Raw genomic sequence first — 27553 nt, 5'->3', positions numbered from 1 at the left:
CAGCAAGAGAGAGGAGCGTGTAAGAGCAGGGAAAGCTGATCTCGCGAGAACCATCAGGTCTCGGGAGAACTCACTCACTATCACGAGAACAGCATGGGGGACACCGCCCTCGTGATCCAATCACTTCCCACCAGGTGGCTCCCTAAACACCTGGGGATTACAACTCAAGATGAGATGTGGGTGTGGACACAAAGCCTAACCATTATCACCTATAAATGTTAATGAGCTGATGTTTCCCCACCTCTACCTCACTGAGTCCGTGCCATGTATCACATGTTGTGGGGTGAGAGTTGGGGGTAGGAGGAGTGTTATGGCCTTAGCGTTTGCATCCTCTCAAAGTTCATGTGTTGATGTCTTAAACGCTAATGTGATGATATTTGGAAGTGGGGCCGTTAAGTCATGAGGGTGGAGCCCCCATGATGGGGTTCATGCCTTCATAAAAAGGAGAAAGAGGCTGGGCGTGGTGGCTCACACCTGCAATCCCAGCATTTTAGGAGGCCGAGGCAGGTGGATCACGTCAGGTCAGGAGTTCGAGACCAGCCTGGCCAACATGGCGAAACCCCATCTCTACTAAAAATACAAAAATTAGCCAGGCATGGTGGCACGCACCTGTAATCTCAGCTACTCAGGAGGCTGAGACAGAAGAATTGTTTGAACCTGGGAGGCGGAGGTTGCAGTGTGCCAAGTTTGCACCACTGCACTCTAGCCTGGGCAACAGAACAAGACTCCGTCTCAAAAAAAAAAAAATGGGGAAAGAGAGACCAGCGGGCCAGGCGCGATGGCTCACGCCTGTAATCCCAGCACTTTGGGAGGCCGAGGTGGGTGGATCACGAGGTCAAGAGATCGAGACCATCCTGGTCAACATGGTGAAACCCCGTCTCTACTAAAAATACAAAAAATTAGCTGGGCATGGTGGCACGTGCCTGTAATCCCAGCTACTCAGGAGGCTGAGGCAGGAGAATTGCCTGAACCCAGGAGGCAGAGGTTGCAGTGAGCCAAGATAGCACCATTGCACTCCAGCCTGGGTAACAAGAGCGAAACTCCGTCTCGGAAAAAAAAAAAAAAGAGAGAGAGAGACCAGAACTTACACTCTCTGCCATGTGAGAACAATGCAAAAAAAAACAGCTGCCTGCAACCTGGGAGGAGCCTCCCAGACACTGAATCTGCCAGCTCCTTGTTCTTGCACTTCCAGCCTGCAGAACTGCGAGAATAAATGTTTGTTGTTTAAGCCTCCTGGCGAGTGGTATTTTGTTAGAGCAGCTCGAGCTGAGACAGGGGGATATAACCTAGAACAAACAACCAGCTTTGAGTTCCAAATTTGACATGTTTGTGTCCACAGCAAGACTATCCTCTTGAAAGTCTGGCTTTGTTGGGGTAGAAAAAATTTTAAATGATAAAAGCCACAGCTTGCTCCGGGCACTTGCTATAGAGCATAGGCAGGCATGACGACTCTCTCCGCCTAGGTCCCCTCTCTGGCTAACAAGGAAGCAGACAGGACTGCGGCACCCCGCTGGTAGGGGTTGGAGGAGAAAGCACTTCTCTGACTCCCAGAGCCCCTCAGCGGGCTTAGGCCCCAGGTACCCACTCAGTAAACTGCTCAATATCTCCCCCCACATTGGCTGCCTTCCCTTCCCCATTTCATGCCCCCATCAGGGCCTCACCTCCCAAATAAATGACCATAATCGAAATCCTTGTCTCAAGCTCTGCTTCCTTTTACGAAGCAAGAACAGAGCTCAGTGCCTGAGCACATGGCCCCTACAGGCCGAAGGGCAGCTTTCCCAATAGGAAATCCCTCCCCCTTTTTTTTTGAGACAGAGTCTTGCTCTGTCACCAGGCTGGAGTGCAGTGGCACAATCTCAGCTCCCTGCAACCTCCGACTCCCAGGTTCAAGTGATTCTCCTGCCTCCGCCTTCTGAGTAGCTGGAACTACAGGTGCGTGCCACCTAGCCCAGCTAATCTTTGTATTTTTAGTAGAGACAGGGTTTCACCTTGTTGGCCAGGATGGTCTCGATCTCTTGACCTCATGACCCGCCTGCCTCAGCCTCCCAAAGTGCTGGGATTACAGGCATGCGCCACCACACCCGACTGGAAATCCCTTTTTAAGCAGCAAGTCAGCAACAGGATGGACTGGCGGAACCCGGCCTCTAGGAGTCAATCAGAAAGGCTGAAGGGAGCACAAAAGCTTGTGGGCGGGGGTCTGATCCCCGACATGCTCCCTAGGGCAGAGGAGGGGGTCTGAGGTAAACAGGTCTGTGAGTGTCCTGGGGGTGGAGGCTGGTGGGGGTATGGAAGGGCTAAAGGAAACCTGAGATAGGGCTGGGGGGCACAGAAGGTGAGGTGCCCAAGACCAGAGAGAGGGAGCACCAATGATGCCAGCCTGACACCAAGGATGAGACAGACAACCAGGCATGGGGCTTTGGGGCATGGAGACCAAAAGAGGCCAGAACAGAGGGTAGAGACACCCCAACCCCTCTGCCACTGTTCAGACACCTGGACTCTGATCACCACCACTGCATCCTATTAGCATCCCCAGGGCTCAGATGCCAGGCAGAGGACAAAAGGGAAGGAAGGGGAAGGAGATGGTCCTGAAAGACTGTCGATTCCCCCCAAATAGACTGTGTTAGCCCCAAGAAGCGGCTTAAGCCCCAGAAATGATTATGTCACTTGAACTAAGAATTAGAAGTTGGGCACAGTGGCTCACACCTGTAATCTCAGCACTTTGGGAGGCCGAGGCAGGTGGCTTACCTGAGGTCAGGAGTTCAAGACCAGCCTGGCCAACATGTTAAAACCTCGTCCCACTAAAAATACAAAAATTAGCTGGGCGTGGTGGCGGGCACCTGTAATCTCAGCTACTCCGGAGGCTGAGACAAGAGAATTGCTTGAACCCGGGAGGCAGAGGTTGCAGTGAGCCGAGACGACTCCCTCTCAAAAGAAAAAAAATTAGAGTTTTCTGCTCTCGGGTGTCCAAACTACAATAAGGTCAGTTATTGGAACACAATGAGAGGGCCATTTCTGTGCCCCAGCCAGGACTGCAGGTCTTCCCCTACACAGGCAGTCAAACTCCAAGGCTGGGCACTGCTCGGTTGCTGGCTGAGGACGGCCTCTGCCCCCTCCCACCTTCGGAGTCCATGGCTCGGAGCCAGAGGTGCCCAGGGAACAATCCCCACCTCTGAAGGATGGGGTGTCAGGCCTTGGCCTCCCCAGGCCTGAGCACAGAGACAGGAACAGAGGCCTTTGGCAGTCACCCAGCATGGCAGGCTGGGTTCCCTCAGGGTGGGGTTGGGGCAACCTGTCACCAGCCTGAGAGTCTCAATCAGCCACTGCGCAGGATTCCTGCTGGGAGACTGTTCTGGCTCACAGCTGCCTCCTGATAACTGGGCTTGTCTGCAGCCTCAGCCTGCCCACCAGGGGAGAGAAAGTGGTTTTCCCCCCTGGAAAAGGGCAATGGGATGAAGGCCCATGAACTGATCAACTCCGGATGCTCTGAGCTGTGGCCTACACGGCTGGGGCATCTGTCACGGCCCCTCCCTCCCTCCACCCAATCACTGGGGCTGGAGAACCCCAGGACCGCACTGCTCACAGGCTCCTCTCCCAGACCCTCCCTCTGCATCCTCAGGCTTCCCCGCCACCACTCTGCCCACACTTTTTTCATCAGGGCACAGAGGGCCTCCGTGTGGCTAAATCCAAGGTGGGCCTCGGGTTCTCCTTAGCCTCAGCAGCATTCAGCACAGATCGTATCTCCCCTTCCAACCCTTGCCATGCCCTCTCAGTCTTCTACCTTCATCTGGGCATCTCAGCCTCCCTTGTGCTTCCTGATCAGCTCCTGGACCTCCCCACACCGGCCTTCCCTGGACTCTGTCCTCACATCTCCTCCATCCACTCCGCTTCCTTGGAGGCTGCCTCCAGGCTCCTGCACCCCTGGCCTGGACCTCTCTGCTGACTCCACATCCACACAGTCAACTGTCCTCCCTACATCTCCACTCGGACACTCAAAGGCAACTTAAATGTAGCCTGTCCAAACCCCATTCCCGATTTTCCTGCAGAAAAGCTGCCCTCACAGCCATCCTGCCAGGGAAGCTGGCAGCTCTGACCTTCCAGTCGCCAGGCCAGACCTCGCGGGGATGCCTGACTCCTCTCAGCCCATCTAGCTGCAAAGCCAGTGGGCTCTGGAACATCAGAATCCACCCAGAAGCTGGCCGCTCTCCATTGCTGCCCCCGACCCCTCAAACCTGGCTGACTGCAACAGCTCTCAACAGGGGGTCTCCTGGCTCCCACACTGCTGTCTCCACCTTCATGGATTATTCTTAATTTAGCAGCCAAACGTGATTGTTTGAAAACCCCAGACAGATGGTGTCACTCTTCTGCTGAAAACCCTCCAGTGACTTCCAGCTGCCCACTGCCTCCCTCCCAGCCCACCCCTGCCCGAGCCACACTCCCGCCTCTGCACTTACACTTGCCCTCAGCCCGAAATGTTCTCCCACCCGAGGTCTGCTTCGCCTTCAGGTCCTTGCTTGGATATCACCTCCTCAGTGAGATCTCCTGACCACCTCTTTGCCATCATGAGCCCCTCCCAGCACCTCCCATCCCCCTTCTCTGTTACGTCTCTCCAGAGCACAAACACCATCAGACGTATTTTTCTCCCGGTCTGTTTCCTCCCACTTCCGCCAGTAGAATGGAGAGCAGGGTGTGTGTGGAATTTGTCTTTTTCACCACACCCTACCCAGTGTCTACTTGAAAACAGATCTAGGCATGTAATTGGCATTCAGTGAATACTGAATGAATGCTGGTTCGTTCCCATGGCAGGGACTCCCTGGGACACAGAGATTAAGGCACTTGCCCGACGTCCCCCAGCTGCTAGGTGGGAAGACCACAATTGCAACTCTGCTCTGTTTGTCTCCCAAGTTTTGCTCTGGGGGATGAGTAGTCCGGTGGCTAAGAGCTGTCTTGGTGGCAGATGGACTACAATCCCGGCTCTGACTTTTAGGCTTTGAGGCTTCCTAGGCAGGTTGCTTAAATTCCTCGAGCCTCAGACCCCTCACCTACAAAACGAGAACAAAAGCAGCCTCAGAGAGCAGGTGTAATGACACAAGGAGCTCAGGCACCCAGAACACTCTGAGTATTATTACTCTTATCAATATCTAAAGCCAGGCCTCTGCTCACATTCGAGGCACGTCCTCAGTGGGTCTCGGGAGTCGTTTGCAGCACCCCCGACCCTCCCTCGCTCTGTTGTTGGAGACACAGGAGATGAGCTGGTGACTGATGTGATAATTTCACTGAAGTAGCAAAGTCAGTCGTTTTCTCAGTGACGGGATTTAACAGGCCCCATTCCATCTCCCATGTCTTTTAGCTGAGCGATCTGTAGGTCTAGGATCTAACGAGCCCACAGAGATCCCAGATGCCAGCTCCAACACAAAAGAGGAGACTCCTCAGTAGGAACCGCCACCTCAAATTGTTTGGAGCGAGGATATAAGGAACCATCATCAAAAATGCCATTGGAGGGCTGGTCCAGATACTTTCTGTGGTCTCAGTACCACAAACTCTGCAACGCACCGTCCCCTCCGTCCTAGACATAAGGAAATGAGGGACGTGCTGGGAATCACACAGCAGTGTTTTGGTGGTGTCGGACTTGAACCCAGCCTGCCAGACCCTAGAGTCCAGGCTTGCTCCTAATCCCAGGGCAGCCTCGACTCACTGGTCTCTGTCTCAGGAAAAGTCTTGGTTGATATTTGATTGATGGGATAAATACACCACCTGGAAAGCCCATCAGGACAGGGTGTTCAGTAACCCACTTGTGCAATAAAAAAATGGAACTAGGGCACTTTATTCTCTTCCAAGTGAGATGGACAGGGCAGTGGTGGTTCTTTTGATACAAAATGGAATCCTGAGGCCCAAAGGAGGTGAACATTGTAAGGTCTGTTCTCGCCGAGGATAAAATGAAGAAACTGAGGCCAGCACAAAAATAATCCAATGCAAGAGAATTTATTCAGGCTCCCGGGTGAGGTTCTGCAGTCCGACAGGAGGGGCCGGAGAAGTCGCGTGGACTCCTCTCAGATATGGGGTTTTATAGGGAGTGAAGGCGTTTGATTGGCTGTGCCCAAGGTGAGTGGGACAAAATGGCGGGGAGTGGGGCCCGGATGGAACAAAATGGCAGGGAGTGGGACCCAGATAGGATAAAATTGTAGGTAAGAAGTGGGGCCCAGATAGGACAAAATGGTAGGCAGGGAGTGGGGCCCAGATAGGACAAAATGGTAAGCAGGAAGACAAAATGGCAGGCACGGAATGGGGCCTGGATAGGACAAAATGGTATCAGGTAGGTCCTGGCAGGGATTTTTTTCCTGGGCTCCCGGGGTAGGGGGTGGTGTCTGAACTCCCAGCAAGGGAAGGAGGTGTGTCCAAGCTCCCGGTGCGGGGGGTGTGTCCGAGGTCTTGGCGACACAACCAGCCTTACAGACATGTCTGGCAGTAGTCAGTGTGGGAGCCAGACCGTCAGGTGTACTGGTTCCTCTGTACACAGCTTCCTTTCTCCCCTTCCTGGGGACCCACACTGGCCACCTGCCCTCTGGGAATAGCCAACCTCTATCTACCCTCCGCCTGAGCACAGGCCCTTCCTCCTCTTTCCCCCTTCCTCCTCCACATCACCCTCGATCTCCCCAAGCCCTCACTTGCTGGTATTTACTCCTGCCCTCCCCACTGCATCATGCACTTCCTGGGGCATGGATGGCTGTGGTCTTGTCCATGTAGCACAGAGCCTGGCAAGTAGTAGGAACACAAGGGATTTGCAAAACAAGTGAATGAATGACTTCTCTACTGAGTGAGAACCTATGAGGAGGTTAGAACCCAGCTGGAATGTCACTCCTTGGTGGCTTTTCCACTGGGTTCCTAGAACTTCCTAGAACAATGCAAGCACCGGTGGGTGGTAGGTAGACAGAACAGAGAGGTAGAGGGTGGGAAAACGGAGGAAACACTTCTCTTTTGGGTGGTGGCTTTTGGCTTTGATTTTCTTCCCTGCAGGCAGCTCTAACAATCTAAGGATGAACTGAGCCAGAAGAGAGGAGCCAGGGCCAGAGGCAGCCCCACCCTCCCGTCCCACCTGCAGCCGGGCTCTGCTCCTGCTGTGGACGGACCTCACCTGAAACCTGCCCGGTCCTCCCTCTGACTCCAGGTCCTGGGACGTGGCTGCCAGCCTGCTGAGAGGCCTCTCTTCTTCCCCTCCCTGCTGGCTCACACTGTTAGACACCAAAGCCTTCTGCCCCCATGCTGTTCTAGAGCTGGGGTGACCCAGTCTTTTTTCCAAAAAAATATTCAGAAAAGAAGCTCCCAAAGCCTCTCCTGGAGCAGAAGCGAGCTTTCTTCTACGTTGGAAATGGTCATATCTGTGCCGTCTCATCCTTCACCACCCACCACTCAAGCCACATCTGAAATGGGGCTGCGGTGACTGAGAGACTGAATGTTTGATTTCATTGTCATTCATAGGAAAATTAATTATCCACCTGTGGGTAATGGGGACCTGATTGGACTGTGAGGTTCTAGAGCCGACCACCCTCCCGCCAAGCCTGAGTGGCTCCTGGGTCCCGAATAACCCCTCTCTACCAATAGCTGCTCTCTCTGTCTCTTTCCTATCATGTCTTTAAAAAACCACAACAAAATCTCAATCCAAGTCCGGATGTAACCCATGTCTTTTATTCCAGCATCTCCCAGAGTTCCAATATGTACAGACTTTATTTATACACATATAATATACAGCATATATACGTATTTATAGATATTCACACACCAGCCCACACACTCGCACACACTCACACGCACACACCCTTCCAGGAGGGGCGCGTGGCTGCCTTGGAGCCCCGCTAGGGCCCAAACAAGTGGTGCTGGGCTTGCCAGGCAGTTGTGAGGTGTTGTGTTTTTTGCTTTTAAAAAGAAGGCCATTTCCTCCAGACGTGTCCGCCCTCTCCCCAGACCCTAAAGCTCCTCCCCAAAACACTCTGAAAACAATTTTTCCTAAAAATAAGAGGTTTTTCTTTGCTCTGCCCAAGTAGTTTCTGGAGAATCCAGGCCCGTCCACAGGTCCCTCGCAGGTCCCTACAGCACGAGAGCGGGCATGGCCTCGGTCAGGCCTGCAGCTGGGCCCTCTGCAGGGAGAGGGGAGGCTATAGCATCAAGGGCACCTGCCAGATGAGGAGGGTGCTGTCCGTCTCCCCACACGGGGCCGGCCTCCCACTGCTGCCCAGCGTGCTGCCAAAGTTGCGGTAGCCCTGCCCGCCGGAGATGATGGCCACGGAGCAAATCTCCTTGCGGTGGGCGTCGCGGGCACAGGGCCGGCTACGCACCCAGACATCGGGGTCGTCAGCCATCTCGTAGATGGAGCCGTCCTCCTCGCTGTGCTCCAGGGCTGCACCGTCGGCGGGCGCCGGCTCCCGCATGGAGAGCAGCGGGCCGGGCAGGTGCGCGGTGGAGCGCAGGCGGTACTGCAGGAGGATGCCTTTCTTGCGGGTCAGCTCTCGGCCCATGTGGCTGTCAGGCATGGGCTCGTGCACCGGCCCGTCTGGCTTGTCCTCCTCGGCCGGAGGCCCCTCAGCCTCCTCCTGGTCGCTCCGCAGGATGTCGGGGGCCAGGATGCTGGTAGCCACAGCCAGGAAGGCCACAGGCCCACAGTGCCCGTTGAGTGAGACCATGCCTTTCCCTGCGGAAAATGGGGCAGGGCAGAAAGGGGCCCAAAGGCCCAATGTATTAAGGGAGGCGCCCAAGTCTTTCTCCTGGAGAACTTTCTGGGTGGGTATTTTAGGGGGGTCACTTCCGTCTATGTTGGCACTCCCCTCCCAGAAGCTCACAGGTCTGGCTATCCTGTGCTCTGGCACAGCTTCCTTGGGGAGTGGAACAGAAGCAGCCTTATACACCACACGGGGGAGCCTCAGTGTGAAATTCCAAGAATTTCCTCATGTCCGAGCCTTTACCCAAGCCGCTGCCCCTACCTAGAAAGCCTTTCCCGTCTACCTGATTCTGCAACTCTTCCTTCCAGGCCTGACTCAAGCTCCTCACTGTGAATCCCTCCGTCACAGCCATGGGGAGCTGCTCGCCCCAGTCTCTGTGTCCCCAGCCCCAGAACACCCCCATCCCAGCACCTGCCACCAGGGCTATGATGACCCCCAGAAGACCGTCAGCTCATGGAGAGCAGGGTCTCTGCACAATTCATCCCCATATCCCAGGATTCTACCTGGAAATGGGTCCTCCACAAATGTCCCCTGGATGAACAAAAATGCCCTATTTGATGAAATCTTGAAAATAGAAAATCTCAGAATTTAGGAACAACTCTTCTTTTTTTTTCTTCTTGAGACCGAGTCTCACTCTGTCACCCAAGCTGGAGTGCAACGGTGCAATCTCAGCTCACTGCAACCTCTGCTTCCCAGGCTGAAGCAATTCTCCTGCCTCAGCCTCCCGAGTAACTGGGATTATAGGCACACACTGCCACACCAAGCTAATTTTTTTTTTTTTTTTGTATTTTTTTAGTAGAGACCGGGTTTCATTGTGTTGCCCAGGCTGGTCCTGAACTTCTGAGCTCAGGTGATTCACCCGCCTCGGCCTCCCACAGTGCTGGGATTATAGGCATGAGACACCTTGCCCAGCCAAAACAGCTCTTCTTTAGCAGACGGACTTGAGGTCTAAGTAGGGAGCCAGCCTACCTCCAGGGTTTCCTGTCGGCCCTGCTTCCTTGCTGGAAGGGACCACAGTCATAATTCTCGGGGCAGAGGCAGAGAGGGTCCTGGGGCTCCAGGCATCCAATTGTCGGGGGTCTTCTCTGATCCTGCCTTGTTCTCCTGGGCCCCATGGCACAGGTCAGAGCTTTGCCCAACCCATTGCCTTTCCCTGAAAAGCCATTCCCGTCTACCTGATTCTGCAACTCTTCCTTCCAGGCCTGGCTTGAGCTCCTCACTGGGAATCCCTCCTGAATTCATGCCTGGGGAGCTGCTCACCCCAGTCTCTGTGTCCCCAGTCCCAGGAGCAGGTCTATCTGATTCTGCAGCTCTTCCTTCATCTGATCTATGTGAACACATGTATTTGCACATGGACCCCTGAGGCAGCCAGGCCTGGCCCCAGAAGCACTCAGTTATTTCTCCCTCTGGAGCCTGGACATTTTGAAACTGCTATGGGAAGGAGCAGAATGGGCCAGTGGAGCCCCTGCCATTAGGCAGGTGCCTCGGCCAATCCTCAAGCCACTCTTGTGTCCATCTGCCAGATTTGGAAACTGAGACTCAGAAAGAAGCGGGGAGACTGTGGGGCTGGGATGATTCAGTTCCACTGGCCACCATGCCACCTGAGATGACAGGAAGCTGGACACTGGAACCCCATCCTCATACCAATAAGAGCATAACACACCCTCCCCACCGAGCCCCACCAGCCACCTGCAGCTGACCCCCGGGCCCTGCCAACAACGGCTCTCAGCACCTCACCTGTGATCTTGGGGATGCCTTCCAGCCGAGGCACGGGCAGCAGGACGATGACACCCTGGTCAGTGCCCACCCAGAGCAGACCCTGGCAGATCAGGAGGCTGGTGACACACAAGTTCTTCTGGCCTGCAGAAAGAGAGGCCGGCTGAGTAGTGCCTTCCTGGAGAGACAGCATGGACTCTGGGCACCACCACGAGGTGAGGGCATGGCACAGTGGGCTCCTCCCTTGAAACCAGCAAGAAGCTGGAATGGTGGAGTAGGTAAGAGCTGTGACTTTGGGGGCTGACCTGCCTGGGGTCTGGCCATGAGGTCCCCCAGCTGAGTGCTCCCTCTAACCAGCCTCAGTTTCCTCCTGTGTAAAGTGGGGCTGCCATGCGGATGCACTGGGGGAACACCATGGGCAAAGTGCCTGGTCTGTGTCCGCTCTGAATATACGGCAGCCAGTTCATCTGGCACAAAGGATTGTCCAAGGGTGACCCATGCAGGGATCCAGCTGGCCAGCTGCGGGCAAACCCAGGGAAGACTGGGAAGGTGCAAGCTTTCCATCGGTGTTGGTGCAGACGGGAGGCATGAGAAGGGCCATTTGGGGCTTGCGAGGCATCAAAGTGAATCTGCTGCAGCCCCTCAGGGCCTGCCCATGTGGGTGCTTCTTCGGATGAGCTCACAGCACACCTGCAGGCCCCGGCCCGAGAGGGAAGCAGAAAACTCTCTGGTGGGAAGCAGCCTGTTTCTGATGCCAGTCCAGATGCGTTGTTTTCAGCTCTCCCCTCAGTGTTGTCTCTTCATTTTAGCAAGAATGGCAATGTCAGGGAGGGTGTGGTGTGGGGCTCCCCTGCTCCTGACAAAGAGGATGCCGGCTGTGGGCTGCCTGGCACAGTGGCCGAGAACAGGGCTCCAGAGCCAGGCACAGGGCTCACACCTTAGCTCTGCCACTCTCCAGCTACGTGACCCATGGCCTGTCCTAAACTCCTCTGGGCCACGGTGTCCTCACTTGTAAAAGGTCAACAGACCATGTATACGATGGCAGTCCTATACGACCATATTTCCGTGTATTTACTGTTCCTTTTCGATGTTTAGATACACAGATACTCTCCATTGGGTTAAATGAATGTAAAACAACCCTGTGCCCGCACATGGCACAATGGGCACTACCTGCTGTCATCACTGCTGCTGTGCTGTTGCCAATGATTCTGAGCAATGGGAATGGGCAAGAGGGAGAGGAGGGAGTGCAGGGGCAGGAGGCCCGCCTACGAGGGTCTGAGGGGCGTGGGGTACAGGCTGCAGATGCAGGGACAGACCCCCCCACCACATCACACACAGGGCGGACGGCTTTGCCACACTCCCCTGGGCTTCACTGGGCACCTGCCTTTCCACAGGGCTGTCTCCTTCTCACCCTAATCTCGCTGCCCTCTGGGAGAGGCTTAGGCTGCATTCTAGAAAGTTCCCACTTTCTGACACTTCTGGTCCATGGATCACACTTGAAAAAACACAGCTTTGGAGTTTCCAAAGCACTTGTGTACCTGCTCTGATCTGACACAAGCCTTGCAACAGCCAAGGCATCTGCAAGACGCAAATGCTGGCCCCATTTTAGCAGTGGATGTGAAGGCTCAAAGAGGCCCCCCAGCTGGCGAGTGCACGGTGGGGTGGAGCTGAGGTCTGCTGCTCGCCACCGCCCAGCGCTTCCATCGCCTCTCCACTCTTGCGCCTGTCACTTCACCTCCATACACGTGGGCGTATGCGCCTCCTCTGCAGCGCAGACACAGAGAGAAAGGGCGTGGCTCTCTCACCCCAAACGGGAGGTTACCGACTTGGGGTACACCCGGCACTGCCTAACACAGTGTGCCATCCCATCACCCATCCATTCATTTACCTCCCAGGTGCCTGCTGGGTGCCAGACCCCACACTCAGGGCTGGGGGTACAGCTGGGACCATGTACACAGTGTCCCTGTCTTAAGGAGCAGACACTCTAGAACTTTCTTTGATGATGGACATGTTCCCTACTATGCTGTCCAATTTGACAGCCATCAGCCACATGTGGCTTCCAAGCACTGGAAATATAGCTAGTGGCACAGAGGGACCAAATGTCTTATTTTCTTTCATTGTAATAATGGCTACTGTATTTGACACAGAGACATAGAGAGGAGATGTGGGAAACAAAAACAGAAACAAGGGATGTAAACGTCAGGCAGAGGATCAAAGCAGGACAAGCGGAGCAGAGCCAGTGAGCGTTCCTGGGTCTTCATGCCTCCCTCTGCCTCCTGGAAGGATGAGGAGGCAGGCGTGAGACTGAAATCCAGGAGACAAGGAGGAAGTGGCCACACCAAGAACTGAGCCAAGACCCAGGAGACAGGGCGTGCAAAGGCCCTGTGGCAGGCATGAACTCAGCCAGTCTGTGGAGCAGACTGAAGTCAAGTGCAGCTGGGCCACAGGAGGCACATTCCAGAGGGTAAGAAGAGGGGATGGGTCGGGGACAGGACTGGGGTTCTTCATTCTGGCTGCTGTGAAAAGCTACTGGAAGGTCCAGGCAGGGGAGTAGCGTGACCCGATTTGAGTGGAACGTTCTAGCTGCAGTTGTGGAGGGTGGGAGTAGGAGGCACAAGGAGGCCAGCAAGGGCTCCTGCAGCTGCCCAGGCAGGAAGGGTGGCGGCCGAGACTCGGTGTTGGCAGTGAGGTGAGGAGAGGCCAAGCTGTTTGAGACATATTTGGAGCAGAACGACACAGCTGCTGGGAGAGGGCAGCAGGGACGGGTGGAGGAAGGAACCCAGAATGGCGCTGAGGCTGCTCTGCCTGGAGCAGATGGGTGCACCGCAGTGCCATGGCCTGGGATGGCAAAGGAGCAGGTTTGGGTGTTGAAGCCCAGAGCTCCTGGCTGGATGTGTGGTCTGAGACATGTATTAGACACCCAAGTGGAGCTATGGAGCAGGCAGTGGGATTCGAGGCTGGCAACATGATGCAAACTCAAACAAATCACATTCATAGTGTCCATTCAATGTGGAAGTGCAAACCACGCTGAAGAAAAAGCCCACTAGTGACTTCACAAACAGTATCTGGGTGTCTGTGGAGCTGGGACTATGTCCCACACCTACATCCATTCCAAAAGTGAAGGCTCAGAACTATGATGGCAAGCTTCCAGTCCAGGGCCAGGCCCCCAGCCCTCCTGAACCAGCCAACATGGGACGTCAGGCCGAGAGCTGCTTTCCTCAACACCTGGTAAAGATCTGTGATGACCTTATTTTGCTATTGGTTTATTTATTGCAAGCTTTGTGAGGGCAGTGGCTTATCTGTGTATTCACGGTTGACTCCCCAACTCCTGGCCAAGTACCTTGGCTTATGGTAGACTCTCAAGAAGTATCTGTGAGTGTATGAATAAATAAATGGATGGATGGATGGATGGATGGATGGATGGATGGACGGATGGATGGATGGACAGACGGATGGACAGACAGATAGACGGATGGACGGACGGATGGACAGACGGATGGATGGATGGATGGATGGATAGATGGATGAATGGATGAACAGATGGATAGACAGACTGATGGATGGATAGATGGATGGATGGATGGATAGATGAAGGAAAGGAGAAAACTTGGACAAATCACTTCTCTCATCCATCAATGAGTACTACAAACCTACCTTGCTCAATTTTATAATTATTAGAAATGTTAAATATACACACGCACATGTACACATATAATATCGACACACAGCTGAGCACAGCTCTTAGCCCATAGTATACAATCAATAAATAGAGGCTATTAGGATAATGTTTATGATTATTAAAAGGATCTAGACGCTAATGTCTTAAGATCAGCTCCATCAGAGCCATAAACCCACAAGAACAATAAAGCCAAGAGAGGGGAGGGTGGTGAATTTTTCACTCCACATGCCTCATCACCTCCGTCTCCAAGCCCCCCAGGGCATGGAGACCGGCAGGAGACCATTTCCCGAAGCCCCTGCATCCTCCCGGCCCCTGCTGGACAGGGAAACCGACAAATGAGAGGAAGGCAAGCAAGAAACTGAAAGAGATGCCGGAATTGAGAAATGACTTCATCTGCAGATCTCATTCTGGGGCCTTTCCTCCTCCCCCTCCGCCTCGAGGAAAAGAGCAAGACACTTCACAAACAGTCCAAAAGAAAAAAATTTCTAATGGTGAATAAATATTTTATCACAGAGACTTAATGCAGCAGTGTTCAACTCACCCAAGCCATCTATCTGGAGATATACAACTTTAAAAAGCTTAGGCTCTCAGAGAACATTTTATTAATGACCTGTCTAGTTAAAAGGAGGGGGGAGTTTAGGTTAAAAAATGCATTAATACCAGTCGGGTATTCGAGTGGAAGAAAGGGGTCAGGGGAAGGAAGCATGATAAATTTTTAACACACCCTTAAAAAAATCCACACTTAGCAGAGGAACAAATTTATTACTAATTATGCAATTATTTCATTTGGTGGTGTGGGGGAAGAAAAAAATACTTAAAAGCCTTTTTAAAATATCTCTAATAAAGAATTTAAGAATCCTGCTGTGCTATGCTTCTGCGAAGGAACAACGTGGGGTGGGTCTGAAGCTGCCCCCCACACTCTGGTCCCCAGCACAGTGGCTGGGGCTGCCTGGGGCTTGGAGCTCAGGGAGCCACTCTCAGATATGAGGGGTCAGCAAGACCCAGCCCAGCAGGGCCCCAGGCTCCCCAGGGTTGCTGATTAGGAAAGTTCAGTCCTGAGGAACGGAGGGAACCTTCAGGAAACCCCATACTCTGGAACCTCAGCCTACACCCAGCCCTCTCCAGGGGTCAGCCTCAGGTGGGTCTGCAAGAGAGAGATCACCTCTGCCTGCCCCGATGCAGCTGACGCAAGGGGGATGGCACGGACCTGGGAGGTCTTAGGGTGGGCGAGGAGCCCTCATGGGAGACATATGGTGGGGATGAAGTAAAGACGATGACTAGGACGATGATGGCAAATGTCACCACCACGGACTGCCACTGGCTTGAGACAGGAACTGTGGGCACTGTCCTCATGCCGTCTCATGTCACACCCACACCTGCCCTGGGGGGTGGAGACCGAGGGTGGGAGGCAGGTGCTCTGTGTGCTCCCAGTCAGAGCTGGAAGGCAGGGGGGCAGGGATTCCAGGGGGAATTCTGACTCCAGGCTCTAGTGTACCCCACCCAGCATGGCCAAGCTGACTCCTATCTCAGCCCTTCATTGTACAAGAGCCCGTGGGGATGCTCCTGGCTCTGTCTTTGTCAGCACTGAGATGGCAGATCAGTCATTTCACCTCCTGAGCCCCAGTTCACCTGGCCCTCAAATCATCATCGTAACAACAAATGCCCTCCCTTCCTTAAAGGGTAACTGCAAAGAGTGAGTAACACAACGGACGTGAACGCGAGAGTGAAACTCAGTAAAGTCAGGTCGTCCAGGCAGGATCGGCTGTTCTAACCACAGCAGGGTCTGTCACACATCCTGCCTCCCACCACCTGATCAGCTTGACATTCTCTCACTCTCCTCTTCACCGACATGAGATTCCAAAGATTTTTTTAAAGCCCAATAAGATTATCCATTTCTTCATTGTTCCACTAACTTGAAATAATTTAGCTATCAGAGGAAATGTGGAGATAGTTTCGTGATACAGAGACATTTTTATCGTAGTTAAAATGGATTGAACTTGTATGATGGCAAAATACTATGAAATAAGAAAGGGAGGAAGGAGGGAGGGGGGAGGAAGGAGGGAGGAGGGAAGGAAGGAGAGAGGAGAGGAGGAAGGAGGGAGGAGGGAAGGAAGGAGAAAGGAGGGGAGGAAGGAGGGAGGAGGGGAGGAAGGAGAGAGGAGGGGAGGAAGGAGGGAGGAGGGGAGGAAGGAGGGAGGAGGGAAGGAAGGAGAAAGGAGGGGAGGAAGGAGGGAGGAGGGGAGGAATGGAGGAAGAGAGGGAGTGGGAAGGAGGCAGCCCAAACACAGGTCCCACCAAGCCTCTCACACACCCCAGGAGAACGTCAGAAAAGGGTTCAGTCTCATTGGGCAACTGCCACCCTGCCAGCCCAGGACAGCCACCTTCCCAGCCCTGGCAGCATTTATGCTCATGACAGTCCCCAAGCTGGGAACTACATCCCATCTTACAGAGGGATGAGGGGCCCCGGGAGATTAAGGGGCTTGTCTGGTACTACACGGTGGCCAAGCCCGGCCTCAAGCCAAGTCTCCTTTCCCACTACACACAGTAGGACGCTGAACTGAGTCCAGCCTGATGTGACTTGTGGTTCTGCCTCTGGCCTACTGCAAGACCAAGGGCGGGATGCCTGGCCTGCTGAAACCAATCTCGGTGTCACCATCTGTAACATGGGGATGATCCCCAGCACATGGGGTTAGGGTGAATGATATCCTGTCCATAAGCACTTGGGGCCTCATCACCTCGGGCCCGGGCAGGGTGGCACTTATTCCACTGTTGTGACTGCCGTGGACTGCATTGTTAGTAACCACCACCCCCGTGCGACCAGTTCAGACTCAAGGACCATGGTGACTGGCCGGGGGAAGCAGAAACCAGGGTGATTTCTAGCCCCTCAAGCTGGAGTGAGGGACCAGGCCCCAAGGGTAGGCAGAGGTCCCCAAGGCTCACGAATATGCCTGCCCTCACAGTGGCCTCATAAGACAGGACGCTCAAACCTGCTGGGTGCACAGCTCCCCTCAGACTCTGCCATGGCCCATCTGCCAGGTCCTGTGACAATCAGCTCCAGGCCCCTGCCTGCCACTCGGGCTGTGTTTCCCTGGCCCCAGGGCCCTTTGGCTCTCCCAGCTGCTGCACCCAGCCCTGCCTGGGGCACTGGGACAAGACAGAGCCACTGCGCCCTCCCACAGTGGCCGCAGGTCAGTCTCTCTAGGGGAAGCTGGGCCGAGGAGGGAAGCAAGGTTAGCTGATGCCTGCTGGCCCCGTGGGCTGCTCTAAAGCCAGCTAGGGTGAAAATGGGCATGGTCCTGCATCTTGGGCAGCAGATGGTAAGGAGGGGCTGAGAGCCAACTCCATGGAGGCCTTGGGCAGCTGCATTAGGTGAGCTCCAGTCTTAATTCTTTGCTGCCATTCCCCTCCACCATCAATCCTGTCCACCTCATCTACAAAAGCCATGCAGGAGGGGCCCCAGCCACAGCGGATGCCATCCAAACCCACGGACCAGGAGGCCAAGAGAGACATTTGCCTTTCTTAGAAAAACTCTAGGGATGGAGACCCACCGTTGGCCTTCTCACTTTCCCTTCACCTCATCCTACAGGGGCTCTGGGGCAGAATCGGGTGTTTGGTCAACCTGGGGAGTGGGACAGTGCAGAAAGGCCTGGGTTCCTGCCAGCGTGGCCTTTCCTTAGGAGCTGCCTGATTTTGGGGGGTCCCCTGGGCTGGGGGCCACTTCCTGAGCGCCCCAGGCTGCTGTGATGTGGTAGCTGGGCACAGTGACAAGAGGGGGCTTTGAGATGACAGTCTTAGGTGTGAATCCCAGCCCCACCACTTCCTGGGGAGTGCCCCACCTTAAAACCCCAGTTTTCAGGTCTGGCAAGGGAAAATGGGATGGGCTGCCCAGGTCGCACTGCTGCCTGGCTGTGGAAGGTGCTCCATGACTGTCAGTTCCCACCCTTCCCGCGGCAGCCTAACCTGGCAGGAGGAAGGTGGTCCTGGTGGCGATATTGATCTCTTGCAGATGCTCCAGGGTCTCGGTGTGGAAGAGGCGGATGGAGGTGCCGGAGGAGAAGGCCATCCAGACGCCACTGCCCGCCTTCACCATGTGCGTCACGCTCACCGCCTCGTCCTGGTGCGCCTCGAAGCTTTGCTGTGGCACAAAGGGAGGGGTGTCAGTGCTGGCTGGGCCTGCCAGCTGAGTCTTCCAGCAAGCCCCAACCCCTGGGCCAGACATTTTCACATTCTTCAAAAGCACAAGCTACTCAGGGCTGGGAGGGAACCTTAGAAGCCCAGCTGTGCTGTGTTGGCCAAAGTTTAACAACTGGCCGGGAATCCTGGTCTGCAGGGTTTGACAGTTTCCAGTGTAAATATTCTAATGTGGCCAGTTGCAAACCACCAGCATGATGTCACTGAGTGAGGACAGAAAGACGTGTACACACTCACTCACGAGTTGACAGGACCAGGTACAGTCCAGTGACTCCTCAGAGCTTCACCTTACAGAAGGGAAAGATAGAGCCGAAAATCACAAAAGTAGGTGAGATTTATGTAAATGATTTAAAGTGACAACGGATACCGACAGAATGATCAGGGAAGGAACGGGGGTAACATGGGCCAAATCCTCATCTTTCACAGCGAGGAGACAGCAGGTAATGTCCCAAAAGTGATACATCAAGAAGCATCAGAGGGAACAAGTTCAGGTCCTGAGGAAAGTGCCAGGCGGATTAAAAACAGGACAGGTGAAAAGCATTCTCTTCTAGAAAGCAGGGCTGAGATGGGGACGGGGAAGAGCCTTTCAGGATAAACCATTCTGTGCATTGATTTTTTTTCTTGCAAGTGTATGTACAATTTTGATCTTAAAACAAACAAAATCTTTTTTTAAGAGAAGATACAAATGATTAGGCTTCCCATCCACCGCAAGAGAAAGTCCAAGTTCCTTCGCTCAGCATTCGGGGCCCCGGCACTGCCCCGACTCCTGCTCTACCTTGAGAAGTCCCTACATGTCAGGCCAGCCAGTGCTCAGGACGTACCACATAGCCGCACCTCTGCCCTCGCCATGACTTGTGCACGGCACCCACCCCGACTCCTCAACTGTCCTCCTTCAACATCTGAAGACTCCGCTTCAGGGTGGCGTCCCCCATCCAGGAGGCAGGCCCCACCCACCCACAGAGCAGCCACTGCCTTCTGAATGCGGCGTCCTGCTGTCCAGCCTGGAATACCTACACCATTCTGTGGCTCTGCTTGGCCACTTCCCACATAAGACTGTGGACTCCAAGGACAGAGCCTGTGCCTCAGGCCCTGTAGCACCTGTCCCCTGCTTGGCACAGTGCCAGCAGAGTAAAACTTGATCAAAGAATGAATGGATGGACATTTGAATTCCATCTACAATACTCAGATATTACTAACTCAGGCACACCAGGCTGGAAGCAACCTAAATGCCCAGGCCTTGGGCACAGCCAGGTAACTGGGAGGCTCCAGCTCTGCACTGTCCTCCCTGCGTATAAACTCACACTTACAGACACAGGAAAATGTTAGTGCTACAGAAAATGAAAAGAAAGAAAGCCACATCCAAAGCTGGGGGAAGAAAGGGGCAGGGGAGGGAGAGCTGCACTCGGAGGCTTACTCCAGGAGCAGGGCGGGGGGCTTTTCCTCTTTTCCAGTTTTCTGGGTCTTCTCCTTTTTCCATAAAGAATATATCCTGGGTGGAAGTCCAAGACTGCAGGAGGATCCTGGATGGGACGTTTACTTGCGATCCAACCTGCTATTAAATCTGACTTCCTTGACACCTTTACAGGCCCAGACCTCAGTTTCCCCATGTGTAAGTAGAGGCTGCTATGAGGGTTACAGGGACCCAGGTGAGGAGAGCTGGGCACAGGCCCGGTGCCTAGGAGGGTCTCATTTATTCAGCAGATGTTCTTGAGTCCCTACTATGTGCCTGGTGTGGGTCTAAGTGCTGGAAATGTGGTGATGACTGCAAGACCTACTCTCGTGGGGCAGACGTTCCCAGGGCAGGAGTCAATTCAAACAAAGGAAGATTTCATCAAACAGTGAGACGCACTGCACAGAAACAATACTGACAGCCATTATGACTGCGGTCAGGGAAGGTCTCTCTAGGAGGTGACATTACTGGGAGACCTGAATGATGGGGAGGAAATGGCCCCGAGATGATTGGGAGGAGGGGGAAGAGCATTCTAGGCAGAGGGCATGGCAGTGCAAAGGCCTGGGTGCAGGAGTGAGAAGCAGAGGGACCCGTGGTCAGGGGCACGGGGGAGGGACAGGCCAGAGCAGGCGGGGCCAGATCGCACCAGGCCACCTTGGAATCCCTGGGGAAAAGTTCAGATTTTATTTACCCACTGGAGGGCGTTGAGTTGGTAAGTGACAGGGTCAATTTTACTTTTTAAGTTCAGTCTGACAATGGTGTGGGGAAGGCTGGCTTCCTGGTCTAGCACCCAAAGACCTCATATGGGCTTAGCAAGTGGAGCAGGAGGAACAGGATTTGGCTTTTTTTGCCCTGGAGGGTGGCCCCAGCTCCTTTCCCAGCTCAAATTACTAAACGGTTTCTCCCTGAGTTAAGGAAGCTCTTGCCGGACGGGGTTCTCCATGGGCAGCCAAGCCACTGAGCTCTGGGCTCATTCCTGATCAGAGTGTGGGGACAAGGAGGGCAAGACGGTGAGCTGTCCTAGGAAACTTTTTCTGAGTCAGCCCCTGACAGCTGAACTGCAAGTAGCAAGGGAGGCAGGGGGAGGCAGGGGAAGGTGGGGGGAGGCAGGGGAAGGTGGGGGAGGCAGGGGAAGGTGGGGGGAGGCAAGGGAAGGTGGGGAGAGGCAGGGGGAGGCGGGGGGAGGCGGGGGAAGGTCGGAGGAGGCGGGGGAAGGCGGGGGGGGAGGCGGGGAAGGTGGGGGAGGCGGGGGAAGGTGAGGGGAGGTGGGGGAAGGTAGGGGGAGTCAGGGGAAGGTGGGGGGAGCAGGAGAGTCCAGGCTTCCCAAAGTAGGGGAGGGCAGAGAAAGAGAGAGAGACAACAGCGTGGGTCCTCTCCCCAGGGTCAGGCTGCTCTTGGGGCGGGGGTTCTACTGCACAGCTCACCCCTTACCAGGGAGATGCCCCAAGAGCAGAAGCTGTATTTCTTCGCAGACTGAAAGTTCACCAAAGGAAGGGGCACGGTGTCTCCAATGGGTGGGGGTCCCGCCAGGAGCAAGGACAGAATCTTGTATCAAGCTGGGTATGCTCAGAGGCAGGGAACTGTCTCCCCTCTCAGACTGGGGGCTCAGGCTAAGGGCTCTGGAGGTATCAGGGGGTCTCTTCCTCTTTTCTTAGCCACCCACTCCCTCCTCAGAGAAGGCGCAGGTGCAGGAGGCTCAGAGCCTCTGATTTTGGGGTGAGGCCATGCCTCCTCACAGCTTGCATGAGGTCAGCTGTAATAGTCCATGCGATGTTGGGGAGAGACCATGTCCCCATCTCTCTAGCCTTCCACCCGTATCTGCCACCCACAGCCCGGGCGGTCCCACCTTTAGGTTCTCTCTTCCTGAGATGTATGCTTCTTCAAGGAAACAGGAGGAATAGTTTTGTTTTGCCAAACCAGCCTGGATGAGGAATCCAGGAGGAAGGAAACCTCCCGCAAGGCCTTGCTAGGAAAAGCCAGCTGAGGCAGCATCGGCCCCAATCAGATGAGGACAGTGAGGCCAAGGGGGCCCCTTCGGCTCCTACTGTTGGTGAGCAGTGGGGCAAACGGCTGGGCCAGCAGGAGAGTCAGTGAGACCCAACATGCTTTTGCCTGCAGGCTTTTCCAAAACAAAGCACGCAGCTCCTTGCTCATGGATGCACAGGCATGCACACACTAAAGTATCTGCATGCTCACACGCGTGCAGCCAGCCTGACTCCTGAGAAAAGGTCGGGAGCATTTCCTGCCTCCGAAAAAGCCAAGCACGCTGAAACCCAGAGGCTGAGACCAAGAAAGCTGCACCTGAATCTGCAGCCAGCCAGCCCTGTGTGCTGCTGTCAGAATCTAATTAAAAGAGAAGTCGGTGGTGGAAATCCAGGCTCATTTCTCCAGTGGCATAACAAGTCTGTCTCCAGGCCTGGAGGGCTTTGCAGAAGGCTTGTGCAAACCTGTCAAGCCCAAAGGGGTGAGGCAGGTGGGGGAAAGGGCAGGATTGAATAGGAAGAACGGCAGAGCATCTCCAGCCCCAGCCCCAGCCCAGCAAGTCTCAGTTACCTCTGGGCTCCTTGGTCCCCTCCTGGAGCCTGGAGAAGCCTGGAGTCCTGCCTGAGCCCCCTGAGCCCACAGGGTAGGGAGTGGGTGGAGCCAGAGAGACATGCCGCATCACAGGCCTTAGAGGGGGCAGAGGCACTGAGCCTGGCACCCGGGTGAGAGCAGTGGTGAAGCTCTCACTGCACACTGGGCTTGCTGCTGGCAGGCTACGCAGTTCATTTCATTTTCCAAATACAAAGTATCCACGTACCCTGAGAGCGCTCAGAATTCATTGCTAGGGGAGGCTGTCAGCTCATTCAACTGCGCTCTCCTCCCAACCAGGAAAGAGTGAAACCCTGCTCACCCAGCACCCCAATCCCAGGCCACGTACCTCCATACCTGTCCTCTCACCCTTGGCTAGTCTGGGAGGCCCAGAAGAATGGGGTTGGTGGGGTGGAGGGCTATCCTACTCGCCAAGAGGCCTCTATCCCCCTCATCCCTGAACAAGGCCACCTGCCCACCAGCCACCAGGAAGGCCCAGTGTTTCCTGCCCCCTCGGCTTCCATGATCCAGGTACAGCTATTTACTGGGGCAGGCGGGAAGAGGGGGTGCTCACCCTGCACCAGAAACCCTGCTGTTAGGATTATGTACTAGAGCAGCCGTCTACAAACAGTGCCCCTTAGGCTACATCCAGCCTGCACCAGTTTTGGTAAATGAAGCCTTATTGGAACACAGTCACACCCACGTAGAAAAGAATCCGTTTGAGTAGCTCAAGATCGCAGCATTCCAACGGTACACCTCTGGTCCCCTGAAGGCCGAGACGATCTGCAAGAGAATCCTGAACTTCCTCGGCAGGCTTGGAGGTGGTGGGGCGGGCACAGGGATTCTGAAACCACGCAGTGAGCTGAGATACACGGATGTTATTAGGAGCCAGGGTTTCCACAGAGAGGAGAGAGTCCAGTGTGGAATGGAAGAGACCAGGGTAGATGCTAGAATCTTAAATTTAAATTGGAGATATCAAAATGAACTCCAACTCGAGAGTTCTTCCCTGGCCCTGTCCACTGGAAGAGCCTGGAGGCAATGACACTAGCCAGGGCACCCTGGAGAAATGCCTAGAACTTCTCACAGAGCTGAAAAGCAAGGAAGTGCTCAAAGAATGATGGGGAAGAGTCCAAAGGACCCAGGAGCCCGCACAAAGGGGCCCCCACTGGCCAAATTCTAGACCATTTGAACATCGAAAATAATAATGATGGTCCGGATTACAGCATACTGGACGTTTTTTTAATCTAGGAATTTGTAGTGATAGTAAAGGCAGGGTGTGGAGTGGGGTCAGGGAAATCTCTGTAGCTAGTGACAACTCGTCAACGCAGAAGGCAGGGTAGAATTACACAATGGTGACTGGCAATCACCAAGGATCACCCATGGAGGACAAAGTCCCAGGGGGAAAGTTTGTGAAGGAACAGAATATTCACACAGTCTCCAAGAGTCACCCAAAGGTGACTGAGTAATCACAAAGGGAAGCCAGCACCTTTAGATGGGGAGATCCGGCCGACTTACCCTAACCAAGTGATCAGGACAGGGCCAGCTGCTTTGCTTCCTCCTCAAGGACTGTAGTGGAAGGTGCGGTGCTCCCCTGACCCCCACCCCCACAGCACTTGGCCAAATGCTGGCACCTCACTGGGAGGAAAGGACCAGCAATTCCAGACTGTGGGAACTTCTATAAGATGCTGGCTTGGACTTCTCAACAAAGTCGATATCATGAAGAAAACAAAACAAGTAAAGGGATTATTCTAGATTAAAAGGAGACTTAAGAGACATGAAAACCAAAGGCTGCGTGTGATATCAGGCTGGATCCTGGATGGCATTCGGGGGAGTTGCTCTGAAGGATATTCTGGGGACAACTGGGAACATCTGCACCTGGACAGTATTTAGATAGCATCAGTGCCCTGATGCTAAATTGCTAAGTATGATATGCTATGCAGTTATGTGGGACAGACATGCCAAAGTATCTAGGGGCAAAGGGTAATGATGTCTGCAATTGACTTTTTTTGTTTTTTTTTTTTGAGATGGAGTCTCACTCTGTCGCCCAGGCTGGAGTGCAGTGGCACCATCTTGGCTCACTGCAACCTCTACCTCTCGAATTCAAGCGATTCTCCTGCCTCAGACTCACAAGTAGCTGGGACTACAGGTACGCACCACCACGCCCAGCTAATTTTTTGTATTTTTAGTAGAGAGGGGGTTTCACTGTGTTAGCCAGGATGGCCTCGATCTCCTGATCTCATGATCTGCCTGCCTCAGCCTCTCAAAGTGCTGTGATTACAGGCCTGAGCCACTGCACCCAGCCGCAACTGACGTTTTTTAAAAGTGAGTGTATGTCTATATGTGTGTATAATATGGAAGAGGATTGTGGCAAAATGTTTACAGTTAACTGGGTGAAGAATACCTATGTATTTATTGTATTATTCTATCACCTTTCCTGTAGTTTGACATTTTTCAAAGTAAAAAGTTATAGGGGACTGGGCGCAGTGGCTCTCGCCTGTAATCCCAGCACTTTGGGAGGCTGAGGTGGGTGGATCACTTAAGGTCAGAAGTTTGAGAGCAGCCTAGCCAACATCGTGAAACTGCATCTCTACTAAAATTATAAAACTTTTCTGGCATGGTGGCAGGCACCTGTAATCCCAGCTACTTGGGAGGCTGAGGCAGGAGAATCACTTGAACCTGGGAGGCAGAAGTTGCAATGAGCTGAGATGGAGCCACTTTAATCCAGCCTGAGTGATAGATTGAAACTCTATCTCAAAGGAAAAAAAAGGGTATGGGAAAAAAGGCAAAGTAATTAAAAAAAAAAAAAGCCGGCAGGCAGCGGGGTGGTGCTGGGTCTGCGTCCTCCAGCTCCCAGACCCCCACTACCCAGTGACTCAGTCTCCTCTGTCAGCTATACACGGGGACAGAAACAGAATATGCCTCTGGGCATGGTGAGGATTCGAGGGAGAGCGCTGGTGCACTGTGAGCTGGGATGAACCCATGTGTCCTGCCCTCACTCACGGCACCCCTCCCTGCAGCCCCCCATCCGCCCGCTGCAGGTGCCCACACAGTTGGTTTCAGGTGAGTGATACTGCTCCAAATAGTGCTGACACAGCCCAACCTCCAGCCCTACAATATTTATGTGCCTCCAGGTGACGCTTCTGTGCATGGTTTCCATAAATTCCCAGGGTGAGCAGCTCAACACTCAAAGTCATTAGAACTGAGATGTCGTCAAGGAGCTGGAAGGCTCGCTGGGTGCAGGGGCTCTCAGGGGCTGCGAGCTCCTGAGGAAATGGCAGGAGGCTGGCGGGGCTTCTACTTTCCAGCTATCCCCTGTGTGCCAGGACTGTCCAATGCCTGACCGGGCACTGTGTACAGTGTCTCACCTCACAGAGACTTTATGAAAAGAGAGGGGACGAGTCCAGGTGGCCCAGATGGGCAGGGGCAGGACGGAGCAGGGGCGTGCACCTCGCTCCAAGCTCACATGCTCTCCTTCAAGGGTCTCACAGAAGACCTTCAATGCTGAGCACCAGAGCTGGGTGTGAGCATGGAGGGGCTGTGCCACCCACTCCCAGCCCAGTCGCCACCGAGCTGGCATGGGAGGCACAGTCATGTGCCCAGAGATCACCCACGACCACCTGCCTGCACTTCACCAACTCTGCCTCCCTTTAATCCCCACAGCCACCTGGGAGGTGGGCACCACCATTCCATCCTCATCACACAGCTAGGGCACAGAAATGGCCTGTGCAGAGCCACCCTGCCAGCAAGGGGCAGGGCTGGGAATTCAGACCCAGGGTCACGTCCACTCTGCAAGGCTGCACTGGGAATGAGAGAGGCTGAAATTAGCACAACTCTCTTCCCTTTCTTTATCTCGTTCTTATCAACACTTCACAGCTGAGGAAACAAACTGAGAGGCTAAATGAGGTCTGCAAAGTCTCACTGCTTAGGAAATGGGAGGAAAGCCAGATTCAAGCCTAGGGTGACCCAACCGACCCGGTTTTCCCAGGACTGTCCGGGCTGCCGCACCGGAAGCCCCAAACCCCAGGGAATTCCTCAATCCTGGTCAAACCAAGGCACTAGGTCACCCTAACAGGACTTCAGTGCTGATACTCAGCCTCCAAGCCATGGATAAATGCCTCTCTGTGGGCTCTGTCTGACTCCCCAACACTCCTGCCCCCAGAGTCTGACCTGGTTGAGGCCAAGAGATTGTGCACCAGGAGCAGATCTGCCCTGCCTAACGCATTTCTCAGGGAGGCTCCAATGCAACGTCTGCTCCACCTCTTCCCAGCAGACTGGTTAGGGTCTCTGGGTCTCTGTTCATTTACCTGTAAGGTAGGGGTGAGGTCATTCCTGTCAAGCGAGACTTCACTGGATGCTGGACTCTCCTAGCTCAGGGCCATCGTGGGAGCCCGCAAGGGACAGAGGGATGGACGTCCCTGCCAGCTCCAAATTTCCTTTAACAATCCATTTTGGAATTGATTGTGCACAATTTGGTATCTTTGGTGTGTCTTTCTAGAAAGATGGTCAGTTATTTTTACCAGCATTTCAAAGAGGTCTGTAAACCACCCTTGCCTACCTCCAAAAAATTTAACAATTCCTACAGTAAGGCTGACTTGTTACTAACCACACAAGAAGATAGACGGCCAATAACCCAGACCAACGCATACAGAAAGCGCCACTGCAGAGAGCACTGCCCTGTCCTGGCCGTGCCAACATTTTTCCTTTGAAAGCAAAATAAAACTAAAATCCGGCCAGGTGCGGTGGCTCACATCTGTAATCCCAGCACTTTGGGAGGCCAAGGCGGGCAGATCACCTGAGGTCAGGAGTTTGAAACCAGCCTGGACAACATGGCAAAACCTCACCTCTACTAAAAATACAAAATTAGCCAAGTGTAGTGACGCATGCCTGTAATCCCAGCTACTTGAGAGGCTGAGGCAGGAGAATCGCTTGAACCTGGGAGGCAGAGGTTGCAGTGAGCCAAGATCACGCCACTGCACTCCAGCCTGGGCAACAAAACTCCCATCTCAAAAAAAAAAAAAAAAAAACCACTAAACTAAAATCCATCAGTGCACCTGGCTGTTCTGGAGGAAGTGGAATAGAAAAAGCATTTTGAAGTATGGGCTATTGATATTCTCATTAGTCCTGTTTAATTTCCTTTTGTTTTTTTCAATTATGACAGCTAGTCTAGCATTTCTTCTCCAGCATCAACACTTTAGGAGGGAGGGCTGTGCCTCCAGCCACCTGGGCCATCTGGGCCAC

At 53.9% G+C, this 27553-nt stretch overlaps 1 protein-coding gene across 8 annotated transcripts in view; it reads right to left on the bottom strand.

The window, feature by feature from the left end:
* Positions 1-7658: 7658 nt before the first annotated feature.
* Positions 7659-27553, bottom strand: part of ARHGEF10L (Rho guanine nucleotide exchange factor 10 like) — a 177960-nt gene continuing 158065 nt past the window's right edge. For 7 of the 8 annotated variants that reach the window (XM_064363360.1, XM_064363357.1, XM_064363356.1 and 4 more), the window contains 3 exons: positions 18064-18238; positions 10446-10568; positions 7922-8680 (listed from right to left, as the gene is read on the bottom strand). In XM_064363360.1, coding sequence (XP_064219430.1) covers positions 8148-8680; positions 10446-10568; positions 18064-18238 — 831 coding nt within the window. In that variant the 3' untranslated portion in view covers positions 7922-8147. Of the gene's footprint in view, positions 8681-10445; positions 10569-18063; positions 18239-27553 lie in introns of all 8 variants that reach the window. The other variant, XM_012439982.3, reaches the window with a different exon arrangement.

The sequence above is a fragment of the Aotus nancymaae genome, unplaced genomic scaffold (genome assembly GCF_030222135.1).
Source record: "Aotus nancymaae isolate 86718 unplaced genomic scaffold, 86718_ANA_hifiasm-v0.15.2.pri h1tg000053l, whole genome shotgun sequence".
Classification (NCBI taxonomy): Eukaryota; Metazoa; Chordata; class Mammalia; order Primates; family Aotidae; genus Aotus; species Aotus nancymaae.
Note: the sequence above shows the minus strand (reverse complement) of the source record. Positions and strands in the feature narration are given on the sequence as shown.